This window comes from Ochlerotatus camptorhynchus, unplaced genomic scaffold, assembly GCF_037179485.1.
Source record: "Ochlerotatus camptorhynchus isolate MF236.1 unplaced genomic scaffold, CSIRO-AGI_Acam_v1.1 ptg000007l, whole genome shotgun sequence".
NCBI lineage: Eukaryota > Metazoa > Arthropoda > Insecta > Diptera > Culicidae > Ochlerotatus > Ochlerotatus camptorhynchus.
This window is the reverse complement of record NW_027040499.1, coordinates 3,864,267-3,892,234: the sequence shown is the minus strand read 5'-3', so window position 1 is coordinate 3,892,234 and position 27,968 is coordinate 3,864,267. Positions and strand designations below refer to the sequence as shown.

General features: G+C 40.5%; 1 protein-coding gene across 3 annotated transcripts in view; it reads right to left on the bottom strand.

The window, feature by feature from the left end:
• LOC135697546 (ankyrin-3-like) overlaps positions 1-27,968 on the bottom strand; it is a 190,139-nt gene that overhangs the window by 9,785 nt on the left and 152,386 nt on the right. For all 3 annotated transcript variants that reach the window (XM_065217303.1, XM_065217320.1, XM_065217312.1), the window contains 3 exons: positions 2,196-2,297; positions 1,076-1,528; positions 249-1,013 (listed from right to left, as the gene is read on the bottom strand). In XM_065217303.1, the coding sequence (XP_065073375.1) occupies positions 249-1,013; positions 1,076-1,528; positions 2,196-2,297 (1,320 nt within the window). The remainder of the gene's footprint in view (positions 1-248; positions 1,014-1,075; positions 1,529-2,195; positions 2,298-27,968) is intronic.

Sequence of the window (27,968 nt, the reverse complement as noted above, 5' to 3'; positions counted from 1 at the left end):
TCTAGGAACGGCCCAGAAAACCAGTAAATGTTGTACAAGTCTAAGTCATGGTCTAAGAACCCTCATAAAACTAAATGGTTCCGTGGGTGGTAAAACTATACTGAGATTAATAACAACACAGTGGGATTACCTGAAATTTCAGCAAGAAAGCAATTTCCTACCCGCATTACATTGCAAATTCTGCCGGCCCTTCTCCGATCAATTCTCGTAAAACATTTCGAACAACGTCTCTCATCCTCGGAACTTACCTGATTAGCTCTGGCCGCCAGATGGAGCGGAGTCTCTCCGCGCACCGTCGGTACATCCGGACTGGCGTCGTGCTGCAGCAAGTAGATAACGATGTTCATGCAGCCCATGAAGGAAGCCACGTGCAACGGCGTCAGGCCACTTTCCGTAGTGGCGCTGATACTAGCACCGTGCTTCAGCAGCAGCTCGACGACCTTGATGCGGTTCTTCTTGCACGCAATGTGCAACGGAGTGAACCCGTTGAGTGCCCGTGCATTGGCATCGGCATTGCGATCCAGCAGAAGCTTCGCCACACGGACATGACCACAGTGGGCGGCTACGTGCAGTGCCGTCAGGTAATCGACGGTGACTTCGTCGACCGGTGCACGGTGATACAGCAGAATTCGGGCTGCATCTACGTGTTCGCCCTGAGCAGCCATGTGCAGCGGTGCCAAGCCGTTCTTCGTTTTGGCGCTGATGGGAGCTCCACGCTCCAGCAACATATCGACGACCTGCTCATGACCGGAGCGTGCGGCGCAGTGCAGCGGTGTCAGACCATCACGGGTCTTGCTTTCAATGTTGGCGCCCTTTTCCAGCAACAAAGCTACCATATTAGTTTTGCCCCACTTGGCGGCGACATGCAGCGGGCTAATGTTATGCTTGGCAGCGTAGTTCACATCAGCGCCCTTCTGGATTAACAGATTGGCCATAGCCTCGTTGCCGTAGTGCGATGCGATGTGCAGCGGCGTAAAACCGGACTTGGATGTAACGTCCGGATTGTGGTCGTTCTGCAAATAACAGTCATTAGTTTAGAAACCTTAAAATTTTCGATATATTCAGATGCACAAACCTCCAGCAGCAGCGTTGCGGCTTTAACGTCGTCCTTCTTCGCTGCGATATGCAATGCCGGCAGTCGGACCTTACCACGGGTGTCACTTTCAAGCAATACGGCCACCACCTTATCGTGACCTTGCTGCATAGCAACGGCCAACGGAGTAAATCCGTCCTCGGTGGCCAAGCTCTGGTTAGCGCCATTGGACAGCAGCAGGCGCACTACCGAGTCGTGGTTCTCTTGGGCAGCCATGTACAGCGGTGTGAAGCCATTTTGCGACTGCACGTTAACCGAAGCATTTTTCTGGATCAGCAGTTTGACCACTTCCTCCTGGCCGGCCAACGAAGCGATGTGCAGTGCGGTGTTGCCCTTCTTGGTGGCCGCGTCCACGGTCGCACCTCGAGCCAGCAGCTCCGAGACCACGGCAACGTGGCCATCCTTCGATGCGAGATGTAGCGCATTCAAGCCATTCTGAAAAACAGAGCGCGAAAGTATATGAAAATCAGGTCACAAGTACAGTTGTACGCCAAGGAGGCATAAATCAATTCCTTCATCCGCCCGCGCCCACCATTCCCCTCTACTAGTTGATTGACGCCGTCGAGCATTGTTTTCACTTTCATTTCAGTAGACCATAACCTAGCCCCGTCTCGGGAAGCCGGCAAGGACTTCGTGTTTTCGAACAAGATGTCACTGCGCATGTTAGCTGCGAGCTCTGGCTTCGACCGCGACGACATGCGCAGTTCCGGCTTTCCCATCGGGAGTTGTCGAAACCAAGGAATCGTTAATCTGCTAGACGGCCTCAGATTTAATATTCATGCAAACTCATGAGGTTTACCTCTAGCAAACATTTCTCGTCTACACATTAAACATTCTTTTCTCTGGCAAATCTTTCAACAGTCATCGTCCCTCTCAAAGGCGAGTTTTGCTGGAAAAGGGGGGCGTGGTGGAGGTCGGTCGCATGTATCGAGAAAAGTATCGACAGGGTGACGTCACCTACGATGCTGATGTGGAAAGAAAAGCGCACAGGTGGTGGTGCGAGGCACGCGGGCCGGATAAATATTTGCCGATGGCAAACAGAGTGCGATCGCGTTTCAACAACGGACGGTCGTATGGATGACGATGAGAATGTCTTACTTACCGCATTGCTAGTATTGATGTCGATGTTATTTTTAAGATGCTCTAAAACTTTTTCTAGATTGCCTGCTCTAGCTGCGCGCAGAAACGAGGTGTTTCCGTCAGACTGCAAAGGAGAGGAAAAACGAGAAAATGGATATCGATTAGATTCTGTTCTGGCGCTGCTGGAAGTGATGATTTTATTTTGAACATTTTATAGTCGTAAAATCTGCTGTTGATTTGAGCAAAATATAAAGTTTGACATCAACTCCGTTCGGTTGCTTTTTTTTTGCAGAAGGAATGTTCTTTTTGTTGTCTTTTTCGGTGCTGTTTTCTGAATCTGAAATGTACTGCAGTGGTATTTCCGTCCTTTGGTTGACGTAGGAAATCCGGGTTGTGTTTTTTTTTTCGTTCAAACTGAAGGTTGGTACTGCACTATGGCATTTTGCATGATTAGCATACTGACATTTTTTTTTCTGCTTGGTTTGAAAACCTAAAGCATTTTTACATTTTGTGTGGCAACCCGAGCAAAGCTGGAGATCAAATTGATATGAAAATTTGCTGTTGTAATTTGGAATACTCCGGTTGATCTCACGGTTGGCTGACTTAACGGTTAACACAGAAAAAATGAGAGCAACATTTTACACTGCTGTATCAAACGGAAAACTAATCCTGCTATCAATGAAATCAATTTAATTACTGAATTTGTATTCATAATATGAAACTGAATACGGGCCTGGCGTAAATGGTTGGCATCCATGCTTCTCACGTTGAAAAGCTTGAGTTCAATTCTCACCCCTAACTAGTCACGAATGTCCTGTTTAACAAAACAGTTTGACAATAATCGTTAGTTCAATTTTCAACAACACGTTTACAGCAGAACTTGAAGTTAAGTTGCTGAAACACAGAAACTGAAAGCAGAATATGTAATCAGCAAACTTTAATATCGATGCGCGATGGTACTCAATGCTCTTGGATTTCGAGGAAATTTTCAAACCGTAAAGATTCTAAATTGATGAGAAATTCGACAGTTACATTGTGTTATTTTCGTATCACTCTAGATACATGGATTGACATTGCCAAGTCACACTTTCAGAAATGTCTGCCTATTTCATTTTTTAATTAGCTCCTCAATTATATCAAAATTTATGGGAGAAGTTAAGAGAGTATCGTGGAAGGTTAATAGTGAACTCAATTGCCAATTGCCTTGCAGATTAAGGTAAATTTCCTGAATATCAAAAATTATTAGTGGGCTTCAGAGAAATTCAGTGAAATTTAAGAAGCACAAGAAACTTCATTGTAGCTAAGAAAATCATAGGGAATGCTTCAGAGAAGTTTAGTAACCTTAGAAAGGCTCTTCGGAGTCGTTCAAAAGAGCCTCAGGGAAACTTAGAGTAATTTTAGAGAAATTCAACCCAACCATAGAGTAGTTAAAGGTACTTCTAATAAGTTTGGTGACCTCCAAAATTGTCAGGAAATCTTGAAAACCCCTTTAGAAACCATTATTAAATTTAAAATTTAAGAAAATAACCGGGAGTTAAGAGATCATCAACTACTTTTAAAATAACCATTAAACCCAAAACAATTATATGAAGTTCAAAAATGCTTTGAAACCAAAAACGAAGTTCTGAACACCTCAAATAATTAAAGACTGGAACACGCAAAAATTGGTCGACAAAAAATCGTTTCTTTCAGTCAAAATTCAAATAGCTCAATTCATATATTTAAAGGAAAAAATGTTCGTTTCTTCTTTTGGTTTGCCAAATGCGAACTGCCGTGCCTTCCGCTTAACCCCTTCCATTAAACTTTGCACAGTGGTCTCATCGACCATATTCGCCGCCGAACGCCCGTTAGATTTAAACTGCTGCTCGTATTCCATGGATTTATAAGTTTTTTTTTTAATTCCGTTTGACCAAGGCCCAATACCGTTCGATAGAGCGGAGTTCTGGGCTGTTGGGAGGGTTGTGGTCTTTGTGGTCCACGTTGTTCGCATCGTACCACTCGATTGCCTTTTTCCCACAGTGGCAGCTCGCCAAGTCCGGCCAGAACAGCACAGGTCTATTATGTTGCTTTAGGAATGGTAGCAGCCGCTGTTCCAGGCACTCCTGGACGTAAATCTCTTGCTTGTTGATTCCCGTAGTAATGAAAATGCCGCTTTTTAGACCACACGTGCCTGTCAGACGAGATAATTTTACGGGAACTTCGATAGTTTGATGGTTTTGAAAATTTAAGCTACCTTCCCTTTTCCTGATGCGGTATAACACTCCTGTCCCGGAAGCTGCTTGAAATCCGCCTTCACATAAGTTTCGTCGTCCATGACGAAACAGTCAAACTTTGTGAACAGATTCGTAGACACAGCTTTCGGGACCGCTGCTTTGTAATCTCGGTTCGCCACCTTCACCTTCTTAAACGTCGTCAACCCGGCTCGTTTCTCGGCCCGCTGCACATGGGAGACATTGAGCTTGCCAACGACGTCCCGGATGGAGAGGTTACACACATAGAAATAACTAATTTTACACGAGACGTAATCCATATTGGACGTAAATCATGGAACGTAAACAAACAGTTCATGTAAAATTAAGTGTCCTCAAACCGAAACATAAGCAAATCGACGAAGAGAACGTTTCATTGAATTGATTTTCTTGTTTCTTTCAACTGATTCTTATGTCAAAAGTTCCGCTTACATGTGTCGGTCTCAGGGAACCTAAATTTACATGACATTTTCGTAGTGTGTAGGATTCCGCTTATATTTCACCGCCACCTTCTTGGTCGTCGCTGTCACGTCCGGATTACGATTACCGCCGCTTCCAGGCTTGTTTGCGGTCGACAGACGCTCCCCGAATACTTTTAAAACGTTTGTCACGGTCGATTTGGCCACATCCAGCAATGTTGCCAACTTGGCGTGCGAGAACGTCGGATTCTCTTGCTGCGCGAGCAAAATTTTGACACGCTGCTCCTCTTGCTTGGACGTCATTTTGAAAACTGGAGGGCAAACGGTGAAAACTCATCATATCAACCATTGTATATACACTCAACTTCCAAATGCAGCATTTCAGCACACTTAGAAATTATTAAAGACTTCTGTAATTTTTGACCGAACATCCAACAGCAGTTTCCCTAATTTTTAATTTCAAAACACTGTCAGTCTTGTTTATGCAATAGAGTCTCACCATTGTGGTGAAGTTTTCCATGTGAGGGAAGCCTTAAGCCTAACGAACAGTTCAGCTGTTGAAAGACAGTGATCATGTGATGTATGTAGGGTGGTTCTTATTACCATTGAAATTAAAAACATAACTTTTTTTTTGTATTTGCAGAAATAAATGAGTTTACACTTGGGCAAAGTTGTGCTACAACTAATTTCAACCAACTTTGTTCAACAAAACTTGTTTCTTTGTTTTGAATTGACCGCTTTGGACAATTTTTTCTCAATTGACCCATTGATTGCTCTATTTTTAATTTCAAGATACTCAGCTAAGTTGCCTGCAGATAGGACGATCGCAGTAGGCCGCGCTTGAAAGCTGACGTATTTTTCTTTTGTTGTGTATTTTTCGCCAGCGAATTGAACATTTTTTGCTTTAAATTTGTTAATTTGTGTGCTGAAATTTAGTTTCAAGTGTTCATAAAGTTATCATTTAGTGATGCCGTGAGTGACTCGGTTGACCTTGAATCTAACCTCCAAAATCTAAGACGCAGCTTTAGTTCCATTGATAGGTGTCGGTTTTCATTGCCTCCCGGGAGCCCGGTTCTCCGAGTTCGGATGCCACACTTTGGGCGTGTAGTTCCGAGATTCGTCACCGTGGGCGAGTTTGAACCCGGTCCGGTTGGTGAATTAGCCCGGGAACGTGCTGATAATGTGTCCGCTTGCAAAAATGCTCGGCTGCTGGTCTCTCGCCAGTGTCGGAGATTGCGAGCAATATGAAAGATGCCTCGCTGCATATGCCCAAGACTGGACGGGTGGTAGTTGGTGGTCGCGAACTGTTCCTGGGGAAAGCACTAGACGCGAACCTCGTGCCAGATGACCATGGCAATGCAAATTTGTGTTCGTTGAAGGAAGTATTACGACGACAAAAGTGCATCACGAAATGAGATCGAAAGCTTATAGAAAATCAAAACTACGGAACCCATTGGACGATCAAACTAACATGGTAAGACCAGTCCAAATAGGGGAAATGGCTCTAATGTTGACCTATGGATCTAAGATTGGGCCCATCGCTAAAAATCTGCTATTTATCAATTTTATCTAGATGAACGCGTCATTGGGACGGTACTAATGGATATATTTGGTTGCTATTGAAAATTTAGTCGATTGCTGAATTTATGTATGAGCCCAAATTAGGGGCATTTAGGCCGACATTACATCCATTTCCCCTAAATTTTAGAATTAAAAAAAAAAAAAAAACATAAACTAAATACGTGACAGGTTTCCTGCTGAATTCACATTGTAGGAAACTTCGTGAAAGTGCTGAAAATTAAAGAATCAAGACAGCCTTAGAGAAGTCCGTAAACTAGTTTAGATACTTTGCTTATTAGAAATATTACCTTAAACATTTGAATTAAGTGGATTAAAATTTCTTGCTGCTGTCCTAAAAATGACAGCAATTGGCTCGCGCAGCCCAACAAACAATTTGAACTAATTAAAAGCCATTTTTAGGTTAATAGGCATATTTTTTGCATGAATAAGCTCTCATTCAATTTTTAATGTTTGTTTGGTGCTTTCAGTTGTTCGTCCCTTTCTCATTGAATTTAAATGTAATGTAATGTAATTACAGTCGATTCTCCGTTAAAGGCTGACTAAGGCTGGCACGCCTCTAGTGTTGGGAATCGACAATCTTTGACAGTGGTTTGTTTACGCTTCAATAGAGAACAACTGGTGCAAGTTTGATCAAAGCAGTCGATCGCGTTCAGAAATAACGTCAAATGGAACTCGACTGAAGAAAAAATATTGTACACTAACACCAGGAAAATTCAGAGTGGTCCGGTTCCAAGCTGGTTAAAGTGCTGAAGATGCCGAAAACAACAGTTTGTCGAGTGCTCTAAACTTCAAAAGGAATCAGTGAACCTACGAAAAAACTGGAACCAGGGATCGTCAGCTGCGCGATAATGGGTAGAGATGCGTTAAAGCCAACCCCGGTCTTTCGATCCGAGATGTGACCAGAAGGTACAACGCCAACTTTCAAACGGTGCCGAACATCCTTGCCAGGGAAGGATACAAGTCGTACAAAGCTAGCAAACATTCGAACCGGCACATGAAGCAGCATTCCGTGGCCAAAAGCGTGCAAGGCTCTTGTACGACCGTGTTTTGACGAAACACAAGGGCTGCACTTCGGTTGATGACGAAACATACGTCAAACTCGATTTTAAGCAGCAACCCAGTCAAAAGTTTTACATCGCGACTGGACGTGGGGATGTGCCGGGAAGATTCAAGTTCATGTTTTCCGACAAGTTCGTGAAGAAAGCAAGTGATTTGCAATTGTGGCCTGAAAACGGAACCATTCGTCACATCCTCGACAATGACATCCCAAGTTTACATCGAAGAATGCCTGAAAAAGCGTGTATTGCCGTTCATCCTCAACCATAGGGGCAAAGTCATCTGTTGGCCCGATTTAGCCTGCTGCCACTACTCCAAGGTGGTTAATATGTGGTATGCTGCCAACAAGATCGATTTTGTCCTCATGCTTTCGACCAATCGAAAAAACTGGGCAATTTCAAAGCAGCGACTTTGACGAAGCGGCGGGGCAGTCAAGGACATCCAGCAAATGCGGGCAAAATGGAAGAAATGCGCTGATTCCGTATCCATTTCCACTGTGCGGGCGCTGATGGGCTCCATCAAGAGGAAGGTTCGAGATTTCGTTCGAATTGGAGAAATGTAACCTGTAACTTTGAAGTTTTAATAAAAGTCCTGCAAAGCAACCATTAATGGACGTTTTTAACCTTTTTGAATCACGAATTGCAGGTCATTTTGTGCGTACCAATTTACTGTACATTTACATCCTTGATTTAATGTGTCGTCTTCAGAAACAAAGTTTACTTTACGCTTCACTTCAGACAGTGATAGGTCATTCGGCCGAGTGCTATTAGGTCGAATGCCATTAGACCGACAGGCTGATGTCCAGAGACCGAGAGCAATTTGTCCAATAGATCATTATGCTGAAATTTTTAAAAGTTGTTCGCTTCTTATCATACGGTGTATGTGTTGCAAAAATCAGGTAAAATTATGATAATGAATACTTTAATAGAAAACTACGATAAGAGTGAGACAGGGATTAAAAAAAATACACTCCCAGATTGTTAAAAAATTGTACCGATGAATTCTCTAAGCTCAAACATTTGCTTTTCAAAATTTCGACCCGATGACCCATTCAGCCTTATGGCTCTACGCCAGTTTTTCATCGTGTTATTAATTTGAACAGCACATTCAAATTATGCTCCTATTTGTTGTGGCCAATTTGTGGCCTTGATTTTCATCCATAATTATGACTCACAGTCGAAAAATACTGAAAGGAAATCATTAACTTCCCCAACTGTACTGTCGGCATTGCTACATTGTGATTGCATTCGACATTTCAAACGCTCCTGCATATGATTGTTTTGTCATGCAAATTTATTCCATTCTAAATTGACAAACCACCCCAAAACAGACCGGAACAGAAAACCACACCCTTGTTCACACACGCATCATTATCGAAACTGCAGCAGTGGCACAACGAAAAAGCACGGTAAGTGCCAAACTGCCGCCATGCACACTGCTGCTGCTGCTGTTGCTAAACTGTAGGAATCCTCCGCCCAGTTGTCCCAGAACGCGCTAATCACACTACGGTCTTGACGACAAGTCGAGCAGTCGCAAACACAGGCTTGAGTATTAGGCGCTTAATGTTCTCTTTGCATGAAAGGGCAACTGAAATAGGCAAAAAAAAAACAACCTGATTGATGTATTCCCCGTCGTTCCGTTCCGGCGTTAGAAGGTGGCCATAGGCAAGGGTGCACGGGAAGTGAAAATCGATACCACCCGTCGTCGTCGTCGTTTCTTCTGTTGTTGTTTGTTGATGTCGTCATTTTCTCCGTACCTACGGTGGCATTTTCGTCAGTGATTAAAGCACGACTAATCTAAATGCCTAACTGGATTGGCCCCCGATCTCCTAGGAAAGTCATTTAAGGTTCAATAATATTTTTTTGTATCGCAGGCATTCATTTTTTTTATTGTTGAAGCAGCTCTTACTTATCTGTATTTAATTTTGTTTTATTGGACAGTTAAACTGATAGAAGCTATTAAATTCGTACACTCCAAATATTGATTGTATTTTTTTTAATGAAATTTGGTTAGCAAATAACACGAAATTTTGAGTGTTCACTCGGCTGTCGACAGAAGCAGACCACTCTCAATGTGTGTCACGCAGAGATGCCAGGCTTATTAAGAAAAAATCTGGCAAAACCCGAAAAAAAAATGTCTGGCGAAAATCTGGCACAGCAAATTAACATAGGAAGCTGCCAGATTTCTCAAAAAATCTGTCTGGCAGAGCAAAAATTTCTCTGGCTGTGCCAGATAAATCTGGCAACCTGGCAACGCTGAACTTGAACGACGTTTAAAAAAAAACGTTAAAAAAGGTTTTTGTTCTCTACACCAATTTTATATGTAGTTCGCACTTTTATGAAAGTTAATTCTAAAGCCAGGTCTTTATAAAAAAAAATTCTAAAGAAAGGTATGAACGTGGATTGATTTATTAGCATTGAGAGCCTCAGCTGCGTGAGAGCCTCAGCACGCACCACTACGTCATCTGAGATATATTAAAGTGAGCTGTTGCCCCGCCTACTGTTGGAGTTTTCAGTGCTAGACTTGAATACGAAACACAAAACCTTGATGAATTTTAAATACTTGTGTAGGCGTTCGTGAATCGCATGCCAAATACACGGGTTCGAATACAGGAAATTGCTCTTTTTTCTTTTTTTTTTGATAGAATATTGAAAAGCAAGGGGACAGTTATTTTTAGCTTCACGTACCCACTTGCAAATAGTAGATGTCACCACACGTCGTAAACAAAGGGATTGCCCTTCACCGCCGCAACGGTATTTCTCTATGGAAAACCAACTTTTTGTTTCTCCATGTGTGGATGTCAAACAACAGACAAGAATGCCAAATGAAAAGAGCTAATTTGGTGGTGGTGGTGAAATGAAATAAGTCCATACAAATTGAACCAAGTTTCATCTTCTTATATCATCGAATGGCAATAAAAATACTTTGGTTTCTTCAGTTATTTATGCTTTTGAATTCCTTCAGATTATTGCTTTGAGCAATATGTTTACAAAATGTTTACTTTTCCGTATTTCTCTAATGGGGTAAGTAAAGTAAACTGCTGAAATTGAAAATTAGCCAAATTGCATGATATATTACATATTTAGCTTAATGCATTTAAGGCCTTCGAAAGGAGGCACAAAGTTAATCACTGTACTCTTTTAAGCTAGTACCTCAAATTGAAAGTTTTGCAGTACTAGCTGCGTATACAGTATCTCAGCCGGTAGAAACTAACACTACTTGACTAGCCTATTGGTCCCAAGCAAACGATTAACGTACCCCATCCTAGTCTAAATTCTAGTACTACATTATGGTTGTTTTGATTCGCTATGAAAGTTTGACAGATAAATTGATTAGCTTGGGACCGAAGAGAGTACCAGAGGTGAGGCAAAAAGTTAAGCACGTTTCTTTGGGACCTTCGGGTCTTAGAGTTACCTCTACGGCATCTCCCTACTGCGGCTCTCCTTAATCCGACATCACGGTTTCTTTGGGAGCTTTTTTTTACATTGGTAACTTTGATTTGAATGGACTTGGCAGCCAGATTATTAAAATTGTCAGATTAGCGGAGGGATAAAGTAATAAGTACGCTCTTACTCGCTGCAAAACCATTATTTTTTTGTTCATCATCGACAATAACAGCGTCGAAATCACCGATAGTATCCTCGCTCAATTCTCATTTGTTTCGATGAATTCGATGACAATCACATATTTTCGTTTTACAAGTCATATGTTTAAACTTTTGGTTCTGTTCTGCTCAAAGACAAACGAGACTACAAAAAAAAAGTTTCATAAACTGATTATGAATTGTGCATACAAGTGTGCAAAAACCAAGTCGCTGGCATCACTGGACTTCCTATGTCACTGATGTTAATTTTGACATCAGACGCGCGTTCCGGTTTGATGGGCACGCGACAATGAGATGAATTTCAAGCTTGGATTTTATTTATTGTACATCATTTCCGCATTCGCCCTACTCAGATAACCCTTCTGAAACTTGTGAGTTTGACAGAACCACCAGCACCAAATTGTCGGGGTACACTGGCAATATACTGGAGTTTTCAAGCTGCCCCCGGGTTGGCATAAATATCAGAATTATGATTTATTTGAGCCACTGATCATTTCCTATTTACGTACATGAAATTTTGTAACTAATAAAGACTTGAGCGGATTGCTTCATGTGGGCTCAGACGGACCTTCTTAGAAACTTTCAAGGTGTTAAGAAGTTCCACTGGGAACTTGTTCGGAACATTGTTGCGGCCATGTTTCCAGCCTTGTCTGATGCTCTTAAGAAGTGCTTTTAGGAACTTTTTGGGAACTTTAAGTTGCTAAGAGTAGGCATCAGAACGTTTTGGGCCCTGAATTTCCTCGTGTACTTTCTATAGCTTCTAAAGCAGCCAGATAGTTCTGTTGGAACTTTATATGCACTTGAAAGGGGGTTTTTATCGTGGAATGTGGAACCTTTGCTTGCTTGGGATTTCTTAAAACAATGTCTTAATGACTTAAAAAAAAATTCCATGACGTTGTTATTTGGCGCTTTGAAACCATAAAGGACTCAAGCTTAAACAAAATAAACAAATTTATTCTAAGTAGGGGAAATAACGGCTTCGGCACTTCTTTACCTATTATCTTCATGGTGTAAATGAAGTCCTTGAGTGCTGATTTTTTGCATGAAGGTGCATCATATTCCAGAGCATCGTTTTGCAGAAAAAAAATTAACTCCCTAAGACTTCATTTACCTCCTTGACGGTAATAGGTAAAGAAGTGCGAAGCCATCATTGCTAACATTTCAACAGTTCCGTTTACGATCAATATTAACAGGGAAATTTTTATTATTTTAACCGGGTGAATTTCTACCCCTAGAGTACAGTGCGGAAATAGTCGGAAAAGCAACTTCTTGGAATGACAAAATTTCCATGTCAAGGACGTCTCCTCGTAACATGAAACGGATCATGAACTCGATGAAAACTTCACGGCGATTAAGCAAGTCGTTTATGTAGAAGTAGATTGATATCGACATGGTTGCAGTGGAATTTGTTTCATTATCCCCAATGACCTATTTTTTTTAAATTAACCTGTGTCAATAAATGTCATTTAGTAGGATTGTCCATTTGATTTTATCTCTCAAAGAACTATAGGGTGACTTTGGACTTCGGAACACCCCTGCTTGTTTCTGATGACGCTTAAACAGCTGATTATCACGCTGAATCCAACAGTTTTGTGTATCGCAAGTATCGGTTCTTTACATTTCCGTGACAATGCGAAGCATTTCTCCGGAAAAGTGCAAACTGAAAGGAATTGGAAGGTGTAAGCATCGGACCCGTTCCAAACGCGATTCGAAAGTATGGTCAAAGAAGAATACTAAGATGAAACATTCGGAAACTAACCTCGAGAAGACCGCGAGTAATCGGTTCCAATCCTTTAATTTTAGATTTAAGACATTTATAATGTATAAAGAAAATGATAACTTGGCTCTGTAAAGTTTATTCGATTGAGCCTGTACAAATAAAGTAATTAACAAAAAAAAAAAACAGAAACATTCGGAAGAAAAACTTTCTATTTTGGTGTCCACTTTCACGGTCCCTTTCATCCAATGAATACCCCCCGTATGCAAGGTAATTTTGTGGTTTTGCTACCCCCGCGGTAGAGATGAAATTGTGCGCCTTCTTATCAAAACAATCACACCAAAATCAGAGATTTCCCATTTTTTAACTACTCGATTAACAACTAATCGATTATTTTTTGTTCACTGAGCTGTCATTTTTCCACCAATGAGAGCGCAGCATATGTTTGAAACGATCGGCATGATATAACCAATTATAAATATTTCGACAGTGAGCATGCATAAGGGCCTATACGCGATGATCGATTCTCTTCATCGATTTTCTCTTTTGTTAATAACTCGCTAGATTCAACGTTTCTCGGTGCGTTAGCTGTTGCTTTTGATAACCAATACAAGCTGTTACTACTCTGCATTGAACAAATTCTAGAAAATTGTTTCGCTTAGCTGTAGCAATGCAAAGAGAAAATCGATGAAGAGAATCGATCATCGCGTATTCGCCCTTATGCATGCTTACTGTCGATTTCACTTTTCGGTTCGTTAATCGATTAATCGTCGAATGAAAATCGGCCATCACTAGATGCATGTGAAACGTCATTTCAAATATAAGGACCGTACATAAATAATGATACAATTTGAAAGGGACCCGGACTAATCACAAATTACGTCCCCACGGTAACTGAAATAAACACCGGTTGGTATGGTGATTAAGCAACTTTCCAGGACAAGCAAAAATCTGAACGTATACCGAACCCTGCTGACCGAAATTTGAACCGGAAAATGGTGCAATCACTCTCAAGAAAAAATCGGTAAAAAGGCTATGGTTTGGCAAGCTATTTGTGAGTGTGGTATGCTTTCCAAACCGTCTGTAACAACGGATACAATGACAACCGATGTTTACGTGCGTGAGTGTTTAAACAAGCGTTTGTTAGCCATGATTATTATTATTATTTAGCTTTATTTAGGAGGCTTTCAGCCTTAGGCTGGTTCGCCTCCACGTTAGCCATGATCCGCAAACACGACGCTTCAGTACTGTGGATAAAGCCAACAAGGTCCAATTCGTACCCAAGGAGATGAATCCGCCAAACCATCTCCAGGCCAGGCCAATCGAAACTTGTTGGGCCCTGACCAAAGCATATTTGCGGAAACATGTAAAGGCAGCGGATTCCGTCACAAAGTTTGCGAAACACTGGGAAAAAGTATCCAAAATTGTCGGAAAGGCATCTGTGCTGAAGCTAATGAGTAGCGTGAGATCAAAAATCCGCTCCTTGGCTTACGACTGATTGGATCATAGATTTTCTACGTTAAACTGTAAGACAATACTATAGAGAACATGAATTCGAAATAAAAATCGAATTTGCTGTTAACAGAGTTACGTTATTGTTTTCTTAAAATCATGCTTAGACATACTCATACTCACCCTATACTCATGTATATAGAGCATTTCAATTGAATTTTTCAATCGATTTTATCTATGTCAAACGTCAAATTGAAGGTTTTTTTTGGCAGTTTGTATGGTAGTTTACTGTAAAGCCTGATTTTAATGTATTTATTTTGTTGCCATTATGTTATGTTGTTTGTAATGTTTGTACTGTATTGTGGAAATACATGAGGATTTTACGCCAGTTTAATTAGCTTTTCCTTAACACATTTAATAAGACGACAAAAAAGACAGATGAATGATGAAAATAAACACATAAATAAAAATAAATTAAACGATTGAAAATGATCAATGAAATTCACGATTATTTTCCGTAACAGTTTATAAACTTATAAGAAACCCTGGTATAAAATAAAAATTATATAATTATATCAGAATTTTTGGTAAAACATCTGAATATCAATGAACTATATTTTTTTTTAAATAAGTAAACTGGATATTAATTTACACTGTGATTTAAAAAAAAATACTTTTCATGTCTTATCTAGATTAATTATCCCAATCCCTATCAAAATCATCTTTTTACTCTGATCAATCGGACCACATGCCAACTCCTGGTTCTGCATCTCTATCAAGTGCCGATCGATTTTCGTCAATTCAACACTCTATTTTGCAGTGCGATGTGTCCCCTTTTGGCATCACCACATCACACAAAAGAAGGAAACAGTCAGCCATTTTGGTTTTCCTGTTACTGGACAGGAAACTCGACGATTTATGCGATGACATTCAACACACCATCATCGTTTACCAGTGCAATAGCTCCCGCAAATCGATTATCGCTAACCACCCTCCAAATCGATCTAGCAGAGCAGCACCACCTGCTCAAAGGGCATAACACCGTTAAATAGTTATCGTTCGAGGCAAATAAAAAAAAAAATTCATCCCTCACGCTCTCCGGCAGGTTGACTGCTGCAGTAGCGCCTCGCTTGAAGCGCCCTCTTTTTCCGAGGCTTGCTTAAGAAGCAAAGGAAAATATCGATCGCAATGCGGCACCCTTCGACAAAGCCGCATCAACTGAGGCAGATTCTGCAGCGGGCTCGAGAGCGAAAAGTTTGAAATGCTCATTGGATTCGGCTAATTACAAAATTGGAACTGAACTGAAGTCGTTCCATTTAAAGGCTCGACTGAGTTGGCAGACTTTCCAGACAGAAGGGAGCCATCTTTTTCTCCGAGTGTAATCGATTTTCCCCCCCGCAGTAGTAGCCGTTCCTGCGAGTGGCAGAACCTTGAAAGTGAAAAAAAGATGGTGGACAGACTGGCATTTTCTCGCCGTGTGAAAATGTGGAAAATTTACCTGCGTCCCATTCTCGGTGACCATATCGCACTGGTCCTGCTAGCGGATTTGAGCTGGTTCTAATCACTAAATCCCATAAAAAACCTATGGCTAGGCAGCGTTTGATGAGTTGGTAAAGGCTATCGCTTCCTTAATTTGCACTAGTGTAGAAAATTTTTTTTATCGAGGGCGTGAAAAATCTTTTCCCTGGCTTCGTTTGTCTTCCTTAGCTGAATTTCAATGTAACAAATGGTAACTGTTTGAACTGAATATCTTCACACTTAAATGATTCTTGATTGCATAACTTTGGATTGGTGCAGAACACTTTTTGCTGCTCACTTCACTTTATATTTTTTTTATTAGCACTAGCTAGAGACTACAAGAGGATTTGGTTAAAAAGATAGCTATATATTGAAGGGGAACTCTTCCCCTGGGGAGATTTTCCAGGTATTTTTGTTCTTCTAATCCGTTCGAGAGCTGTACTAAGACTGATGGAAAATGGATCCTTGCAGTCAGGATATATCCTCTCGGTCGCCCGACAGGAAGAAAATTCGAACATTCGATACATTCCTGCGGGCGCAGGCGCCGGTTATTCGAAATCCGATCTCGCCAGGATTTGACAGGACCGGCCGAACGGAGCCCGAACGGCTGCCGTGTGCGACAAGTGCCGGTATAAACATAAACTTACCCCCCAAAACAACCATCACCACCCATCGCCGCCGCCACCCTCGTCCTCGTCGTGCGCTTTGTTATTGTATGCCACTCAGGAGGGTGCAAAACAAGCACGTGCTTCCATGAATCATGAATGCGGCTGTCGTCGGTAGTGGTGTCGTGAATGGTCCTAGTTTCGAAGTTGACTGTGTCACCAGTGAAAAGAGAGTCCCGTGCATGTGTGTTGGTATCCTTTTTCCCTATTTTATGCACGTTGTTCGTACTTCGTTGGGAGGTAATGCGGCCTTTACGTGATACTATACACTATCACCACCCTTTGAAGGCAACATAGCAGAAATGTCGCTCTTTTGTTCTTTGATTGTCTTTTCTTCGCTTCGATTCGAAGGGGAACTAGGCTATGACGAGATGCACTTGGAAGACGGAGGCAAATGTGTCTGAGGTGTTTTCATTATGCTAGAAATCGATCATTTTGAGCAATTTCAGTACGGGTGATACTAACTCCCTGTATCCAACCGGGGAATGTAAGATTCTCTTATAGGTTTGTACAGAAAATTAATCGAATGTTCGAGTATTTTTTGAAGTGTCAGGAATCACAGCACGAAGAACAAATTCTATTATGTGTTGGTAGACTTTTCAAATAATTTTGCAAAATTAATACTAGTTAATTGTATGAAGTAAAGGTTTAAAGAAGACAACAAATCAAGACAGGCAACTCTTCCATTTTCTCATATGATGTCTTGGGTTTAAATCTAATTTTGAGCTTATGTAATTTTTCCCAAAATTTTAAAAATCACATCTCAAAATTAAGTCACAAATTGGAAAATGGATGTAATGTCGGCCTAAATGCCCCTTATTTGGGCCCATACATAAATTCAGCAATCGACTAAATTTTCAATAGCGATCAAAAATATCCATTAGTACCGTCCCAATGACGCATTCATCTAGATAAAATTGATAAATAGCAGATTTTTAGCGATGGGCTCAATCTTAGATCCATGGGCCTACATTAGAGCCATTTTCCCTATGTTGATAAAAATACAACATTGCCACTTGATTCCAAACACGGCCTACGGGTTTCAATTTCGTACAAACACATAGAGACTTCATTGTTTTTTTTTTTTCGTCAAACGGATAAAGTTAAAAATGGAATGGAAAAGTTGATGCGCTTGAAGTGCTTCTTTTGTTTTTGAGAACAAAGGGTCGGATATTCATAGTTTCATACTATGCGCTCATGAAGACTTTGTGTTGTAGTTTTTGTACTAAAGTATCATACCAAACTATAATTCATTTCACCAAATGGGTCATTTCACCAAATGGGTCATTTCACCAAATGAGTCATTTCGCCGAAGGTCATTTCGCCGAAAGTGTCATTTCGCCGAAAGTGTCATTTCGCCGAAGAGCAAGCCATTTTCTACGGTTTTGAACTTTTCTCAAAGCTTTTAGTAAATTTTTAAATCAGTCTCGAAAAAATATTGAAAAGTTCGATTTTTCAACCTGGCATGCTATTCAAATCTAATGCTTCCTTCTTTTGAACATGAGCAGTTCTTTTGAGTTGTACTGGTTTCAGAAATTTTTAAACATTCAATGTATTACATTTTAAGAAATGTTTCCTGTTATTTCGAGTTGTGCTGATTTCGTTATTTTCAAAATAATCAATGTTTTTGATTTAAAGAAATGATTCATCATTCTTCTTCTTCTTCTTCTTCTTCTTCTTCTTCTTCTTCGCATTTCAAGCTTATTGCATACCGCATATTAGCTTATTGCGTGCTCTCAACTTTGTGTTCTAGATGTACTTCCACGGTTATTAATTGAGAGCTTTCGATGCCTGTACCATTTTTGCATTGGTATAATTATGTGGCAAGTCCAATCATACTTGATCGAAGAGTGCTGTGCTTGAAGACAGAAGCGAAATTTTTTTCCTCCCGTCATATTTTTGGATTTTGCGCTTTTCCGGATTTTTGCATAGTAAAGTGATATTGGTATTGTTGGGAACTACAGTGGATATAACAGTGGATCAGGATGGAACCAACCAAATTCAAATTGTTGGAGCTACGGTGGTAATCAAGGAAATGATACGCAGCAATGGTTTTCGTGATGGCAGAATATACATGGAACACGAGAAGAACGATAAAAAACAACGTAGCACAAGAAACAAGTAAACGGGAAAGGAGACGTGAACATCAAGGTACGATGGAGATTCACTCATCACATTGGAACAACCAGATGAGTACACTTGCTTTTTATTTTATTCTACACATATATCCCAATCATTTTATAACTAAATATGTGCCAGAATAAAAAATTTTTTTTTCTGGAAGTGAGAATACACTTGTGTATTTTTGCGGGGCTTATTGTATCAGAAAATGACCTCAGAATGTACGTGCAGAAACAGACATTCTTGAAATGGGTCCTTTGATGTACGATAGAGCTGTCACCTTCCATCTCCAGGGCTAAAAATATTTGCACATTCGACATACAGAAAATGCAGATAAGTTTCTTCCATAAAAACTCTGCGGGTACAGAGGGCGATGGATTGTACTCACACACACACACAAGTCCAATCATACTTCTATGCCCAGGGAAGTCGAGAAATTTTCCAACCCGAAAAATTCCTAGACCGGACCGGGAATCGAACCCAGCCACCTCCAGCATGGTCTTGCTTTGTAGCTGCGCCTTTACCGGCTGAGCTAAGGGAGGCCCCTAGAAATGATTCCTTCTTTTAAGCATTAGCAGTTCCTTCAGTTCGATTCATGATTGAAATTCGGCGTAATGACCCATTCGGCGAAATGTTCTTCGGCGAAACGTCCTTTTTCGAAATGAAAATGCAAATTGGATAACGATCTTGATAAACAAAATTACGAATTCTTTCCACTGTATGTTCATGAAACTTTTCCATAAACCACCATCATCATCAACATCAACTCCTGAAATAGGTTAAATTCATGTGCCAAAAATATTTTGAAATGTTTGATTATATTTTCTTATGTAATTTCCAGGGGGATGCAATGGACAGTATTTTCCATATGCATCATAGATTTAGCATGGCGTTATAAGTTTTAATTATTTTGATCATCGTAAAACACCAGTAAAATATTTTATTAGGCTTCCAATTTATCAGTTTATTGTTCCTCAGTGCTCATTGCCTTGAAAAAAGACATTGAAACAGATTGCAACTTTGGTTTTATATCTAAATTCCAAAACTAGTTCATTGATCTCAATTAGCCCATTGCCCCATTGCAAACAGTTTTGGGAAAAACCCACCAGATAATGGGTATTAAAATGCAAAGTACCAAAAAAATCAATGTGAGGTAGATACGTGATATAATTTGTCAGCCACAGGTAATGCCCTCTGGTAATTTCAGCTCGCTAGAGGCAATACCGTATACCTCTGTTAATATGAACGACACTTCGTGCAAATTACTGAGGTTATTTTTAATATGATCTTCTAGTAAGCCTATCACCAAGGGAAAAGGGAGTTTCTGGTAGCCTTATTTACTGTTTTATTTTGATTCTGCTTTCCGTTTTGCATCGTTCCATTTCATTTTCTTTATTCTATCTGTTAAATCGACAGTGAGCATTCATAAGGGCGTATACGCGATGATCGATTCTCTTCATCGATTTTCTCTTTTGTTAATAACTCGCTAGATTTAACGTTTGTCGGTGCGTTTGCTGTTGCTTTTGATAGCCAATGCAACCTGTTACAACTCTACATTGAATAAATTCTAAAAAATTGTTGCGCTTAGCTGTAGCAATGCAAAGAGAAAATCGATGAAGAGAATCGATCATCGCGTATAGGCCCTTATGCATGCTCACTGTCGAAATGCCGTTTGAGCTATTTTTAATTTGCACGGCGTGCAGATTAGCGGGGTTCAAACTAAAAAGTGTTTGATTAAAAACGGTGGTTTTAAGTGACTGTTTTTTATCATTAGAGGCGGAGCAATATTTTTACACTTTGAGAACGCCTACTGTGTTACCTGACTTAGCATCATTAAGGAATTTTTGAATACCAATTTACACTACTGTGTTACTTGACTTATAACGAAAATATGTTGTATACGAGTACCCCGAATACAACGTATAGTTCGTCTAACTTTACATTGCAAATGATATGCAAAATTAGACGAGTCATACGTTGTATTCGGGGTTCTCGTATACAACATATTTTCGTTATAAGTCAAGTAACACAGTAGTGTAAATTGGTATTCAAAAATTCCTTAATGCTTTTAGAAATGTAGGTAGCTGTCTTCACAAGAGCAGATGGGTATTGACTTCTCGAAGCAACATCTCACTAATACAACCTAGCTAGCTTAGCCGTGTAAAATCGATTCGTTTATTATTTTCAACCACGGAATTCAAGCTGAACATTGCATTAGGTCCTAAGTAACAATGATAGATTCTTTTCGACGACTTGCTCTTTCCATCCTCACGGCCATGTTAAGACATTCCCAGCTATTTTCAGTTATCTCTCTTCTAATACGACAAACATGACAAGAAATGATTCTATACCCAAGTTATTAACGAAAGAGAAAGTCGATGGAGAGAATCGATCAATGTTACTTAGGACCTAATACATTGTTCGTCTTGAAATCAGCTGTCCAAGTGTTCGACTTGACAGCAGTTTGTTTTATTTTATTTTCAACAGTGCGATCGGTTTTCGTCAGTGTGAACCTCAACCTGAGTTAGGTTTTAAAATCAAATGATCAAACTGACGTTTGTCAGAAAACAAACAGACCCAATCTTGATACCCGATACAGGTTGGATTTGCATAATAAACGAATTTGCTATTAGTGAAACTGCTCACAAATACTAACGGTGTTAGAGAACTCTATTATGGTGGGTTAACTTTACAACGAGTTTTACGACATTTGAGAAATTTTTGAATAGGTTCGCATACAAATTATAGGTTCCCATACAAATTTTAAAATTGTCCCGCAAATCCAGATCACAACCACATTCGCTCAAATCTGACATTGTTGTTGGGGATCTCAATCAGGGCTCTACATTTTCGAAAGTTCTAAAATGAATTCGTGTTTTGTTTCTCTCATACAAACGTGTTCAACGCTTCATTTCTATAACGCCTAGCTAGACTATCAGCAAGAAATGATAATGAAAAAGAAGCACGCTTAGAAGGAAACGCTGGCTGTGGATCTTCTCGTCGTTGCTTTGCTCATCGCTTTCAATGTAATAGCGAATTCGTTTATTATTCAGTTCCAACCTGGATCGGGTATCAAGATTGAGTCTGCTTGTTTTCTGACAAACGTCAGTTTGCTCGTTTGTTTTTAAAACCTAGCTCAGGTTGAGGTTCACACTGACAAAAAGTTCGGTTTCGCACTGGGTTGGAACTGGTGTTAACCCCGATAATAAACGAATTCGCTATAAGTAACGTCGATTTTCTAGTTAAACGAAACCTTATATGGCTTTCAATCCCCTTTCACGAACACTCTATCACCGCTCTTTAAATTTGTTTAAAATGCGTTATGTCCCGTTTTCGTTAATTTTGTTTTAGATAAATATGTGGATGGACGATAAATTAAACGTATTACGTGTAATCTCCAAGTGTTTTCACGTGAGAAATGCTTTAAATATGTAATTTCATTTTCCGTCATAGACGTCATGAAACCTCTGTTGATGTGTTTCATGAAAGAGAAAACTATCAAAGTGGAGCGCTCTTTCGCTCATCCGTTTCACCGAAGCTTGAAAGGAAGACCAATGGAGCGACGGGAGAAAGAGAGACAAGCGATTGAACATTTGTTTGTGCACGCCGACTGAGGTTCTAGAATGCTGCGAAGCTGTTTGACTTTAACAGAAAAAGAAAGCCAGCAGTCTCTTCGTCGCATCGATTTGGTCGATTGAAGCTGATATTGTGACGCCCTGACCTCAATACACATCGGAAGAGCAGTAGGGAAAGAGGGTTGTGATCCACTATACAAACATAACCCACCCTAATGAGCATTCATAAGGCGGCCCAAATAAAATCAAAATGCTTTTGTATAACAAGTGCATTGTCTCATTTTTTTTTGATTTTATGACTATTATGCGAACCTGTTGTAATTTTGAGGTGCTCATTTTGAGGTGGTTTTCTATTTAATTTTAATATTACTTTGTCGTAAAAAAATACTAAAAAATTGATACGCCTACAATTAAAAAAAAAATACGGAAAGAATTAAGCTTATAGATGATCGATCAATTAAAAGAACTAAATGCTCTTCACTTTTGTTTCGTCCACTAGCGGTCCTATGTCAAGCTTCCGTTCGTGCCCCTAGGCACAGACCCTTCTGTGGTGAACGACACTGCCAAAAGGTCCCACGATGAAATCCAGCGTCTATCCGTCAGGAAAATCGTTAACAGAATGAAGACAAGACAACACGTACAAATCCGCAAACCAAAACTTTTCATATCGAAGAGACAGTATGTAGTGCATGTAATGAAGAGCAGAGATTATTAGGTAAATGCGAATGAAAAGATTGAGCAGTGATTATAAGCAAATTAAAGGGTGATACGGTCAAAATTTGGTCAATATCAACTTGACGTATTTCTTTCAATTTTGCATTTAAAAAACCTGAACACCCCTCATTTTGAAGGTGTGTGTGTGTAGAATGTTGCTCCTATTTTGATTTTGGAATTCACTCTTCAGTTGTCAAAATGCCGTCCAAGCAAGAAGAGCAGCGTATCAAAATTTTGCTCGCGCATCGCGATAATCCGAGCTACTCGCACGCAAAGTTGGCAAAATCGCTAAAAGTTGCCAAATCAACCGTTACAAATGTAATTAAAGTGTTTGGAGAACGTTTGTCGACAGCCAGGAAGTCTGGATCGGGGGGAAATCGAAAACCGGAAGCCGCTGAGACGACAAAGAGAGTTGCCGGTAGTTTCAAGCGAAACCCTAACCTCTCTCTCCGAGATGCCGCAAATAAGCTGGGTGTATCGTCTACAACCGTGCATCGAGCCAAAAAATGAGCCGGACTATCGACTTACAAGAAGGTAGTGACTCCAAATCGCGATGATAAACAAAATACGACGGCCAAAGCGCGATCCCGGAGGCTGTACACGACGATGCTGACGAAGTTTGACTGCGTGGTAATGGACGACGAAACCTACGTCAAAGCCGACTACAAGCAGCTTCCGGGACAGGAGTTTTATACGGCAAAAGGAAGGGGAAAGGTAGCAGATGTTTTCAAGCACATGAAACTGTCAAAGTTCGCAAAGAAATATCTGGTTTGGCAAGCCATCTGTACCTGTGGCTTGAAAAGCAGCATTTTCATAGCTTCCGGGACTGTCAACTAAGAAATTTACGTGAAAGAGTCTTTGAATAAACGTCTGCTGCCTTTCCTGAAGAAACACGGTTGTTCCGTACTGTTTTTGCCGGATTTGGCATCTTGCCATTACGGTAAAAAGGCCATGGAGTGGTACGCCGCCAACAACGTGCAGGTGGTTCCCAAGGACAAGAACCCTCCCAACACGCCAGAGCTCCACCCAATTGAGAAATACTGGGCTATTGTCAAGCGGAACCTAAAGAAGACCAAAAAAACTGCTAAGGGCGAGCAGCAGTTCAAGGCAAACTGGCTTTCTGCGGCGAAGAAGGTGGACAAGGTGGCTGTACAAAATCTGATGGCAGGGGTCAAGCGTAAGGCCCGGCAATTCGGATTTGGAAAAGCGGAAGCCTAACTGAATATTTTTCCTGAATTTTATACTAATTGAACTTGAAAAAGAAATTTAATTTGATTTTTTAAATAAACGATTTCACCGATTTACACGCGTTTTCCCTTGACCAAATTTTGACCGTATCACCCTTTAACAAGCATAAATTTAAGAAATTAATACCATATAAATTTACAGTAATGTTGTTCAGTGTAGGCTGAAAAAGTAACGCACGAGATAACTCCCAACTCTATCGACAAAAACGATATTAACGAGACTTTATACCGTTTGAGCTTGATTTAATTAAATGGCAACGAAAAAACAGCAAAAAACGATAAAATTGTTGTCTAGTGATCGGGTTTGGATGAATCGTTGGTGAGATACGTGAACGGGATGCAGGATTCACCTAGAACATATTTCGGCAGAGTAAAAGAGAAAGAGATTGTCTCTTCGATTTGAAAAGTTTTGGTTTGCGGATTTGTACGTGTTGTCTTGTCTTCATTCTGTTAACGATTTTCCTGACGGATAGACGCTGGATTTCATCGTGGGACCTTTTGGTAGCGTCGTTCACCACAGACGGGAGACATAATAGTTTTACGAACCGTGTCTACACTACACCCAGAGATGCCAGATTTTTGTCTATGCAATTCCGTAGACTTATTCAAATCTACGGATTTCTACGGATTTTTTTTTAGTTCTAAGGTGATATTTTACGTAAAATTATAAATCGATGAAAGAATTTTTGAAAAACTACTAGGGACAGCCCTCTGGGGTTGTACGCAATGGTGACGTCGGACTACGTGCTCTTATATAATAAATGTTATTTGTTAACTGTAGCAGGACTTGTGTTTTGTGTAGGAATAGGAATTTGAGCAGGATAATCTCTGTTTATACTCTTTAGTATGACTATGATTGCCATGAAGCTTTTGATATGAATTTTAGTTGGGACATATTCAGAAATTTAACTCTTTTTTCAAAAATCTTGGTGGCCCTGAAAAGGACCGATGGTAGTACAGGCATGAATACCATGCTACTGTTGCACCTGTAGTTTTTGGCATTCTTTCACTGATTGATTCTCGAGGATCCTTGTTCAGTCATAGCAAGATGTGCGTGTGAGGACTTCCACGGTGCTGAAATTCAATCGTGTCAATCAGCTTGTTGAAGTACACACAGCACGTGACTGGATCATGATTGATAGTTGCTCTTTGTAGTGCAGTCAAGTTGTTGTTGCTAATACTGTACTGAATTCGGTATTGATTTGAGGAAGGATAGATTTCGCTCAATGCACTGCTCCATGAATAAAGTGGTCTTTAAGGTTGACACGTGTAATGTTTGCGGTCCCCGTGCACGTAAAAGTGCATTGCAAGCCTTAGGAAACTCTAAGGCGAAGAACTTTCATTGTCATATATAACAAATGTTGTGGTTTGGCCACACGCTTGTCGAGTTTCACTGGATGCCATCATGAAATATGTTAAAGAGCCTGAATTTATAAAGAGACGACATCTTATTCATTTGACAGGTCTTCTGCTCGATTGGAATGACTTTTCCTATGACTTGACTGATAATCGATTGTTCCAATTTTGACATGTCTCTTTATAATTCAGACTCTTTAAAATATGTCACCCGAACCCCTGGCTTGAATTTCCGTAGATGGCCGAAACATGTGGCAGGGAAAGCTATCTCTTCGCCGTGCTCGTTATATATTAATAACATAGGAACCCTGTTTTGCGCGGGAGTGGTCTCCAGGCATTTGTTCTCATTCCAAAGGAGCTTTTCCTGTTGCCCAATCAGCAATTCTGTTCCATTATCCACGACAATGGTCTCCAGCTCAATTTGAGGATCCACTGCAGGGGTTTCAAGATCATCTATGGCGATCTGATCAATTCTGATCCCGTAGCAGCGGTACAGTAGTGTCGTAATCTTATAAGAAAGCCACGATTTAACCGAAGTTTCCTTTATGAAGCCGGACAAGTACGACGACTGCTTTTTGATGAACACGTTCAAGGCCTGATCATCATCGAGCTGACGGGGAAGAGAACGTCGTCTCTCTTACACAATTCTGAAGGGAGACGTACACTGAAGAAAAAAATCCGTAGAAACTGTACCGAATTCCGTAGATTTTGCCTACGGATCCGTATTTCCGCAAAAAATTGTAAAATCCGTAGATCTACGGAGATTTCTGTAGATCTGGCATCTCTGAACCTTCAACTTTTTTTTAACTGTCATCCCATTATTATATGAAACATTTTATGCTGGGTGCGGGGATGGGGAGAGTGGAAATGCTAACTCTCTATCTGTAACATTTCGTGGGCTCTTCTCCTCACTCATTGGGATATCCTCCTGTTGGATGGCTTGTTTTTTAGACCGGTTGTATGATCCTGCTGTTGGAAGGAGATTCTCATTTATCCCGTGGATGCACGTGAGCGATGTTGCCCACGGATTTACACAAACCGTTTTTGGCCACCCTTCATACAATGATCAAGTCAAACAGCGAGGATAGTCCACAGTTGTCTTGCTACAGTGAGTGGTAGTTCAATATCATCGTCATCATCATCATCAGGCAATCATGCTCTTTGTTTTTTTTTTATTTCGTTTTAAGGTCATTTTTGAGTTGTTAAGGTCATGTTGGCCTTACATCATCTTTGTTAAATACTAGCTGAACGAGCGTTGCTACGCTTGCAACTAAACGAACGAAAATTTAATAGAATAGTTATGTAGAAATTTCTGTTTCATTTGCATGGAAGCCCCCCCCCATACAGAGAGGGAGGGGGTCACGAACCATCATAAGAACCTTCCCAGCCCCAAAAACCCGTGCATACAAATTTTCACGCTGATCGGTTCAGTAGTTTCCGAGTCTATAAGGGTTAGACTGACAGACAGAAATTCATTTTTATATATATAGATTGGTTGGTCCTGAGCTTATAAAATTTTCAAAATGGATCGCAATCGACAAAAGATCGAGAACCGCTACCACATGACCTAACACAAATTGAACTGTTGTAAGTTTGTTTTTTTTTTTCCCTTTGGTTTGTTTTTTTCCGTCGATCTTTTCCGTGCTGAGCACCAATGCTACCGACGTGCCAGGAAGGCAGCTCCCACACCTGGACCCTACCTATCGACCCATGAACTCATGAACCGGGGACCAACGGCTTTACTTCCCATCCGAAGGAAGGCGTGATCAGAGATGTTATGCCTCAGAACATCCCGGCGGCGCCAACTGGGATTGAACCCAGGCCTGCTGGGGTGAGAGGTAATCACGCTTACCACTACACCACCGGCGCCGTTCTGTAAGTTTGTTCACAAATTAAACTGTTGCATGAATATTGATAAATATCAATCCAGCTAAGCGATAAATTTTCTTTATTTAAAATGAACAAAATTTCAGCTCATTTAATGGATGGGCTACAAAAAAATATCAGTTTGAAAATGGATACTAAAATGTATATCCCTTAAAAACAGTTTCAGAACTCTGAAATTTTCTGGATAGAAATTAAAATTACGAAGTCCGATATCGTGTCAAGTTTCTCAAAATGTTTACTGTACATAGGGAAACAAATGCTTATATCACGGTCGATTTCAATTTCATGACAACCATGCATGTTCCTCAATTGTAACAAGAATAAGTCACGTAGGAGCATGACTGATTCCACAACATGATGAAGCTACTCAGAAGTAAGTTGAGCCGTCCCTGCAATTATGTGAATTTCCACTTTATACCGCACAGGACAAAAAGGACACTCGTGTGCCTCAGCTTGAGGTTTCATGTCAAGGTTAGTCCCATGTTAGAAAGTCGAGAGGAAACAGCAATTTATATAATTTGCACGCTCGTATATCCTTTTGCACCCACCGACAAGGACACACTAACAACCCCATATTTGCTAAATTAATTCTTCCCAGCTGGTCGTAGCCGTTTCGGCAAAAACGACTCATTCC